This window comes from Phyllostomus hastatus, unplaced genomic scaffold, assembly GCF_019186645.2.
Source record: "Phyllostomus hastatus isolate PE091 unplaced genomic scaffold, TTU_PhHast_1.1 phas_contig_2369, whole genome shotgun sequence".
Taxonomy (NCBI): Eukaryota; Metazoa; Chordata; class Mammalia; order Chiroptera; family Phyllostomidae; genus Phyllostomus; species Phyllostomus hastatus.
In genome coordinates, this window is record NW_025333781.1 from 32573 (window position 1) to 42318 (window position 9746).

General features: G+C 44.6%; 1 gene segment (V, D, J or C); it reads right to left on the bottom strand.

Annotated features, from left to right (window-relative positions):
• Positions 1 to 8712: 8712 nt before the first annotated feature.
• Positions 8713 to 9283, bottom strand: LOC123817918. The segment is given in 2 exon segments: positions 8713 to 9065; positions 9152 to 9283. Coding segments are annotated over 2 exon segments (399 nt in total).
• Between the last annotated feature and the right edge of the window lie 463 nt (positions 9284 to 9746).

Here is a 9746-nt window from a genome sequence, read left to right on the forward strand (position 1 = left end):
TCCTTCTTTTGGGAGTACCTGTGTTAGGTCGTTCCCCCCTTGGGGAAGTTTACCCGTCTTTGGCTAACCGACCAAGCTTTTGGGGGTTCAGTTATGAATAAAGCAGCAGAAGCAGCATTCCTGCCAGGGAGATAAGCTTTTGTCTCCTTGCTGGCTTACGGTTCCAGGGGTGTTCCCTTAACCTTAGCCTAGGCGGGGGTTTCAGCTTCTGATACCAGTCAGGGTGGTTCTCAACACCCCATCCCATCATCTACAGAGGTCCCCAGTTTCAGGCCTGAATGCCCACCACCTGAGTCTCCATGGACTGGAAAGAAGCACAGCTCACCCCAGGATGAAGATGACCTGTTTCTCAGTTCCTGGCTAAGGAGGATCCCAGAGTCAATTCCACCACCTTGAATGAGGGCAGCACCCTTGTTATAAAAGAATCTAAGGGAGACAAGAGACAATGAAATGTGACTTGTGTGACCAGAAAAGGGCAGAGCTCATGTTCACTGTGTAACATCTGGGTGACTCTAAATCATGTGAACAAAGAGCAAATATCCCAATTCAATATGGAGGACTTCTGCCAAATTTAGTTTTCTTTTTTTTTTTTTTAAGATTTTACTTATTGATTTTTTGTTTGTAGGCCAACACCAAATCCACTGAGCTACACCAGTCAGGGCTTCTTTATTTATTTTTAGAGAGAGAGAAAAGGAGGGAGAAAGAAAGGGATAGAAGCATCAAGGTGTTGTTGCCTTGCACCAGGGACCAGGCCAGCAACCCAGGCCTGTGCCTTGATGGGGAACTGAACCAAGTGACACTTTGGTTCACAGGCCAGCAGTCAATCCACTGTGCTACACTGGCCAGGACCCAATTTTATTTTTCTAACATGTAAATCACAGTGGTTTATTTTATTCTCATTCATAAACAAAATGGTGTTAAGTAATCTTCTGTGGACTCTTGTGTGTCCCTCTGACTGTACTGGATGGAGTGAAGGCAAGTGGACCCATTCTGGTTGTAAGAATTTTGACATAAATGTTGAAATGTGCAGTTCATTGAGCCTTGCTTGCTTAGGGAAACTTGTTTCTAACACTTTTGGGACCAGGTCCACAGCATTCTGTAGGAAAAGAGAGGAGGGGATGAGGTGGGGAGACTTCTATGGTCTTAGCAGCATGTTCCCTCATGCCTCCTTCCAAACCCCAAGGTGGTGGTGAAGTCTGTGCAGTGGAAATGTCCTCAGACACCTTGTGGTGAGTGTAATTGCAGACTCATTATTCCTGTACACCAGCCCTCATGCCTTTATCTCCTCTTGTGCACACAACACATGTTTCAACAGCTTGTTTCATTTCCCTTCACACCAGGACTGTGAAGATGGTTTGGAGCACAGTGAGGCCAGCTGATGTGCTGCCTTGTCACACATTGTCAGATTCAGCTGACAAATGGAGTGGGGACATGAGGGTGGACAAGTCATCTTTGCTCACTGTGTGAGCAAGTGTGTGTTCACAGCAGTGTTGGCTTTAGGTGCCAGCTCCACTGGAATTTGCCAGGGACTTGGGGCCTTGCATGGTTTCCAGTAGGACAGGAGAGACAATGACATCCCATTACCAGGGCAAGGCAGGCTCCAGCAGCTGGTGGAGACACACACAGGGCAGAGATAACAGCACTGGTGACAGTTCCCTTTCCTTTTGTTCCTGAGAGTCCTCGATCCACATCATTCTCATTACTACATGAAATAACCTGAAGAAAATGGGCATTTCTAGATAATTACAGTGCTGTGTTTGCACCTCTTTGGTGGCCATCCTGAACTCCATGGTTGGTAGGAAACAGACTTTTTTTGCACTTTTTGCATTAAATAAGATGACTCCCTATCTTGTACTGTGGTAGTGAAACCCCAGTTCTGCTTTGATTGCATTTCTGGTTTCAATGAGGCCTCTCCTGCTGATTTTTGTGGAAAATGAGACTGAGCAGCAGTGCAATTACACTACTGCACATCCCAGTGCTCTCAGGGTCCGAGGGGAGACTGCAGCATTCCTGCAAATGGGCTGAGAATGACACACCAACCATGAGAACACACCACCTGCCCTCTTGCACAGCAGGCCAAAGGCAAAACCCATATGTCCTGGGATGACCTCATTTTTCAGAATCTCAGAAAGAGTAAGATGTGCCTACATTTGGTTACACACTCAATTTATATTAAGAAGGAATTGTTTTCATTATGAAGAGTTATTCAAGCCCTGGCTGGTGTAGCTCAGTGTATTGAGCATGGGCTGTGAACCAAAGCATCACAGGTTCGATTCCCAGTCAGGGCACATCCCTGGGTTGCAGGCCACAGCCCCCAGCAACCACACATTGATGTTTCTCTCTCTCTCTTTTTCTGCCTCCCTTCCCTCTCTAAAAATAAATAAATAAAATCTTAAAAGAAAGAGTTAATCAAAGGGAACATGTTGTTTCACTAATACATCTTTTATATTACACAAAGTTGGAGTTATGATAAACACAAAGCACAATGCTACACCCTGCAATTTGCAACCCCCACATGTGCACACACACACACACACTCATGGATTCACACCAAGTTCATTCACATGTGCACTTTAGCTCCTGCTGTGTCCAAGGAATGTAGGAAACTCACATGCCACAGTGCAAAGGAAATCCAGACACATATTAAAATGTTCTGCAAATGAAAACCTCCATTTAGTTATTGAAATGCAATGGGAGTCCACGTTAAGTTCATGTCATGTGTGAATAGTGATAATTTTACTTCTTTTCTGATTTGCGTACATTTTATTTTATTTTCCTGCCAAAGTGCTCCTAGTAGGAATTCTGTGCTATGCTGAATGCCAGAGGTGAGAGTAGGCATGTTTGACTTGCTCCTGATCTTAGAAAAAAAAGTTTCCATTATTTTCACTACTGAGAATCATGTTACCTGTGGGCTTTTATACATTGTCTTGATTATATGAAGCACTTTCCTTCTGTCTTTAGTATGGTGAATGTTTTTCTTCTCAAGATTGTTTGTTATATTTTGTCAATTTTTCCTGCATTTATTGACCACGTGATTTGGAAAGGACAGATTCACCAATAAGTGGTGTTGGGTTCACCAGATATCCATGTGAAGAGAATAAAACAAAACCCTATCATATGTCCATGTAGAAATATTTTACTCAAAATGGATTAAAGACCTGAATGTAGACCTAAAAGTATAAAATCTCTGAAACACAACATGGGAAAAAAAAAACTTGATGGCTTATCAATAATTTACTGAATAGGACATAAAGCACAATACAGAAGAGGATATAGGAGCAAACTGACTTACATTAAATGCAACATTATTTGTGCATGGAAAGGATATCATCAACAAGAGAAAAGGCAACCTGTGCAGTGGGGGAACTGTTTTCAAGTTATACATCTAATCATGTGTTCATATCCAGAATATGAAATGAACCTCTGCATCTTAACATAAAAATCCAAATGAAACAACAAAATATGAGCATAAACAAGAGATTAGAAACACTGGTGTAGACATGCTGTCAATGGAACCATGTGCACTATGAGTGGGGATGTGAACTGGTGCAGTTAAACGAAAACAATATAGAATTTCCTTAAAAAATAAAAACACAAATGCCTTATGGCACAGACATTCCACCCCTGGGTAGGAATCAAAGGAAGCAAAATCACTAAATCAACATGTTATCTGTAGTTTCATGTTTACTTTAGCATTATATACAACAGCCAAAACACGGATACAGAAAATATGTATAATGGGCCATCATTTGCTATAATCAGAAGAATTTCCTTCCATTAGTGACAACATACATAGACATTGAGGGAATAATGGTACACAGAGTAAGTGTGCCACAGGAAAAAAATACTATGTGAACACTTTTGCATGTGGAGTCTAAAAGAAATCATTATGAAGGGTCATATTTGTGTTACCAGAGGTGGGGTTTGGGCTGTGGGAGAATCAGGTGTTGATGATCTGAAGGTACAAACTTCCGGTTGTGAGTCCTGGGAATGGAATGGACAGCGTGATGACTACATTTTACACTGCTGTACAATAGGTGCACATTTTGCTAAATAGAATAGATCCTAAAAGTTTTCAGCACAAAGAAACCACTCTTTTCCTTCTTTTTCTTATATTTTGTTCTCTTCCCTTCCTTTGTATTTCCCTGTGTCTATGTGAAATGATAAAGGTTAACTCTATTTCTGTTAATCATTTCACAGGTTATGTAAGTTCACTCATTATGTCATATACCTTACACATATGCAATGAGGAATGAGCATATTTCCATACAACTGAAATAAATGGGGGGTGAAATGAAATAGACATATTTCAAAGCTGACACACTAATGTGCAATGCACATCTGAAAAGATAGTCAACATTAGTGATACTTAGAAAAATGCAATTCAAAACCACAAATCAATGTCACTTCACATCCATTAGGAAGCTTATAATGAAGAGAAACCAAACAACATAACATGTGTTGGCACAGATATGGAAAATAGGAGCTCTTCTGCGCCCACTAGGAAAAGCAGTATGGAGACTTTTCAAAGACTGAAAATAGAGGTGTCATATGGTGCAGCAATTGGATTCCAGGGTGCACATCTAGAGTAATGTCACAGAGATGGTTAGACAACCTTGATCATAGCAGCAGATTCAGAACAGACAATAGGTAGAAGCAACCTAAATGTTCCTTAAAGGACAAAAGGATGATCAGAATGTGGTTCATACACACACTGGAATATTATGCAACATTGATAATGGGAAACCCTGTCAGATGCTTCACTGTGGATGGACCTTGAGGACTTTCTGATGAGAGAAATGAGACAGCCACAAGAAGACTGGTCTGTATGATTCCACTTACACAAGTTGTCTATCCAGAGTAGGCAGGTGTATTGAAACGGAAAGTACGGTGGCAAGTGCCAGAGGTGAGAGTGGGTAAGTGGATTTATGTACGTAAAGTGTCACATTTACAAGATGAAAGTGTTCTTCACCCTGTTCTATGTCAAAGAGAACACTCTTAACATAACTGAAGTGTATACTTCACATAAGAAAATGGTACCTTTTCTATTTTCTACCACAATCAGGAATTTTAAAATGTAGCAAATTGGACTTCAAAATTGTTATGTTGTTCCCACTATATCTAGTTTTTGAGACCTGGCCACTCTCTGTAACAGGTCAGTACCATCTCAGACGACACCAGCACGCTGCACTTACACTGCACTGTGGTGAGGTTTCTGTTTCTGTTCTCATTTACCTTCTCTCCTTTGCTAAGAGAAGCAGAGACTGGAGCAGAGAGAAGGGACACTTGGGGCCACCGGGGAGAGCACAGGGTTCTCCCACATTTTAGCCCAGAGTAAGCTCCCCTGGACATTTCTTCACAACCTTTGTCCCCATCAGTGTGACCATTGTTTAACTCTGCACATTCCTAACTTTATAAATAGGTGAAAATGCAAGTTCAACATGCTGAACTGTGGTTATCAAAACAAAGAAACTATACTTTTGTATAATGACATGGGAGTCTGAGGTGTGTTTGCTGTGCTGTTTCCTGAGATTAAAGGTGAGTTGGGATAACCTTTCTGAGTTGGTTCCTAAAATCATGAGCACAAAAGTACAAAGTTGTTCATAATTATACTTTTCAGTTATAGATCTACTTCTGTATTTTCAGAACCATACCACTTCCAAACACGTAATTTCATTTATAGTAATTTCTACTATAGGAGGTAAACATAAACTAAAAACTAAGGTCGTGTATTAAGTTACATTGTAGCAATTGTAGCAGGAGAACCGTCAGCCCTAGGCATTATGTGAAATGGGCATTAGTGAGTGGGAAAAAAAAACCTGACACATTTTACAGGAAAGGGTGTGCAAACACATGAACAGTTTGTGTCACATCTTGTGTGTGAATGCATGTCATTTTCAATAACGAGTGCATGACTTTGTGCTATTTTATGTGACTGTGTGTCTGACTGTGTTGTGATTGTGTGTGTCACTGTGTGTGACAGTGAATGTCTCTGCATGTACAGGTGAAGTAGGAAGAGAACAGAAAGGATGCTGGTCACTCTGCCAGCAGATATGTTTACTCTGTGCACCTTTTGTTTGATACTGAAGTGTTCAGTATGACATTTATTTACAGTTGGAACAAAGTCATCTGTTTTTCTATTAATGCTTTTGATTAATCATGTGCCCTATCTGACTAATGTGATCATGGATGAGACCTGTCAAATATCAGGGCCAGGGAGGTCAGGTCCCCTCCACTGTTCTTAGGATCCAACACAATCCCAATGCAAAAACCACCCGCAGTGAAGTTGAAACCCTTTCATCCACGAGTAAATCCTGAAGGATCTTGATGCACATCCCAGTCCTCAGAGCCCCACACCCCACTGTGGTGTTAGCACTGCTTCCTGCAGGGGAGAGGGGCTCCTCCTAAGGATGGATGTGGGAAACTCTGTGTTTGGAGCACTGAGCTGGCAGCCCTTTCAGGGATCCATATGGATTCCACGATGATGGGCCAGGCCTACCATGTCTGAGCCTGATGAGGCCTGTCAGCAGATGGAGGGTCCATGGGATCTGGAGGCAGGACAGGGAGGGGCACACGGGGAGTCAGACACCATGTGCAGCTGTGTCCACCTGAGAGATGGGTGCAGAGCTGCACACACAGACAAATCACCAGCAGGATGCCTGCAGAGCTCAGACGCAGGGATGAAAATTTAAAAAAAGACACCAAGGAACAGCATGTATACTAAGGTGTGTCATCAAACATATTTTGCATCAGCTGAGCAGGTAGTTGAAAATTAGGAAATGCTATCAAGAAACATTATGCCTTCACTTTTCCATAAAAGCCATGCCAGTACTCAGAGTATAAAAAACATTTAGAAACACACATGAAACTATGCATACAAGAAGGTACCTCCCCACAGACTCAAGGACACATAAAATTGTGCTGGAAGGTAAATCAAACAGTAATCCTGACCCACACACAGATGCACATGTTAACTAACACACTCACACACCTAGAAACAGAGGCGCACATAAATAGGATGAGAGGGAAGGTCTATGCAAAGATAGTTTTTGAACATGGAGGGGAATTGCAGGCTATTTGAAGAATCCTTTTCCTAGCATCTCTCTGCACCTGCTCACCAGATGGGACCCAGGCACCCACTGTCCTGAGCAACCCCTGGAACCCAAACCCACCCCTGCCCCCTAAAGAAAGACTTTGGTGCCTGGGCTGGCACTGTCTCGATCCATGTGCATGGTACACTAACTTACGACCATGTCCTTGGTGATATTGGAAATCAGCTGCAGGGAGAGCTGATCCAGGACATGCCCCTGGGTCAAGATTCTGCTCTGTAGGGAATGTTGGGGTGTGCACTACCCCTGGACCCATGCACCCCATTCTGGCAGCTGTGCTCTGGACTTCACCAGTCCTGATGCTGACTTGTGCAGCTGACTCCTGACAGGACACCTGGGAAAATGGGGCACTTTGAGTAAGGGACACCCGACCTTTCAGGCTTTTTACACACATTACCTAAAACTCTCAAAAGTCAGTTCCTGTGAAGGAGAAGATCTGTAAGCATGTTGTGTCCATGACACACTACTTTCCTTGCTCTCACACCCAGGTGACAGAAAGGGAAACATAATCTTTCTAGTGGGTTGTGCTCTCCCTGGTGCCTGGTTCTCACTGACATGTGGGAAGGTCCTTGTTCTGTGAACTATGGGAGACTCAGAACGTAGGTTACATCATACATGGACACACACACCACACACAGTCACAAAAAACACACATCAACATTTTAACATGTGTGTGCACACACATGCACGCAATCACAGTTTTCAACACAACTTCAAGAACCTCAGGAAGGATGCCTGTCCCCAGGTCCCTGAGGTGTAGGTGAGACCATGATCCTCAGGGAACCAAAATGGCTGAACCTGGACCCTAGAAAACATCCAGATTCCGGCTGCTGGGACTGGTGAGTGTTCCCTTTTATGACAGGATTCTGCAGAGTGATTAAGTTAGGGGTGACTGAGTTAGAGGTGTTGACCTGGGGATTACCATGAATTCTCCAATTGGGACATAAAATAGAATCATGTGTCCTTTTCAAAAGGAAACAAAAGAACATCAGGGTAACAATACTGTGATTGTTGAAACAGAGTTGGGGTGCATTTGCACATCCATCCAGTAAATGAGGGGCAAGAGGGTAACAGGTGGCAGGGAGGACAGGGACCTGAGGGTGGAGGTGCTGGGGGATGGTCAGGACACCTGAAGGATGAGGGGAGCCTGCCAGAAGGAAGGGAATGTGTGAGGACATTGTGTGCATGCCGGGGAACTGAGAGCCTGAGCTCAGCACACAGGGGCCTGGACAGGGCTGGACTCCACTTTGTGGGAAATGGTTCCAACCACGGGGAAGATGAGAGCACTCAGGGTGGTTCACTGACAAGGAAGAGAAAGGACACACAGGAGTGTGGTGAAGGAAAGGTCCCAGGTACAGCTGGAATCTCATCTGCAAACAGACAGCTTCACTTCTTCCTTTGCTGTCTGCAGTGAGAGTGTGGGAAATGAGAGCCACACAGAAGGAAGAAGTGTCCCTGGATGCAGCTGAGAGTTTTGAGAGGAAACCCCTGCTCCCAAGCCAAAGCCCCTTCCTTCCTGCCCAGACCCACAGCTGCCCCTGCATTTGTTCTCTGTGGTTGGTATGATCTGAGCGCCCCCTGCAGCCCAGCCCTCCTGGCTCCCCTAAGGAGGTTTGTGTCTGGGCTCACGCTGACTCCCCCTCACTGTGTCTCTCGCACAGTAATACATGGCCGTGTCCTCGGCTCTCAGGCTTCTCAGCTCCATGTAGGCTGTGCTCGTGGACTTGTCTGCAGTTATGGTGAGTCTGCCCTGGAACTTCTGCGCATAGTTTGTGCCACCACTGTTAGGGTTAACTACTCCCATCCACTCAAGGCCTTGACCTGGGGCCTGCCGCACCCAGTGCATATCGTAGCCTGTGAAGGTGTACCCAGAAGCCTTGCAGGAGACCTTCACTGAGGCCCCAGGCTTCCTCACCTCAGCCCCAGACTGCACCAGCTGCACCTGGGAGTGGACACCTGTGGAGAGGAGGCAGGAAGGGTTGAAAATGTCTCTTGACTATCCCTGGTCCCCTCCTCAACCCAGGAGCAAAAGAGCCACTTACCTGTAGCCACTGCCACCAGGAAGAGGGCTCTCCAGCTCCAGTCCATGGTGAGGGGCTGTGCAGTCAGGACTTCTTAAGGGGAGAGTGTGGGTGTGGGTGATGCTCTCAGGGCACAGACAGACCCACATTTAACCTAGTCTACCTCTTCTCATTTGCATATTCATGAGGCACAGTGTTTCATAGCTGAAGACTTGACCCCACCTGAGAGAACTAGAGGACACAGGGTCCATGCTCAGTGGAAGACTCAGGGTCCAAGTCCCAGTCACTGTTGTAAAATGTGTGTCCCTGTCAGGTCACTGAGCTCTGGGGAGACATAACTTCTCCCACTGAGGAACAAGCCCCCACAGCACATGATCCTCATTAAGAACCCACCTTCCAGTGACACAGAGACCACCTGGACCAGTCCTGGACTCAATGCCTGAATGTCCTTCCTTGAACAGTGTGTCTCCCAAATGCTGCACCCAGTGAGTGAATGAAACCAACCACCTCCCCAGCTCCTTCCAATTCAGATATAAGGAAACTATAGAAATACCCTTATTGAGTATGGTCCTCATGTTTTATTTGGTTGGGTAAATTCTCAGGTGGAATTGGATGT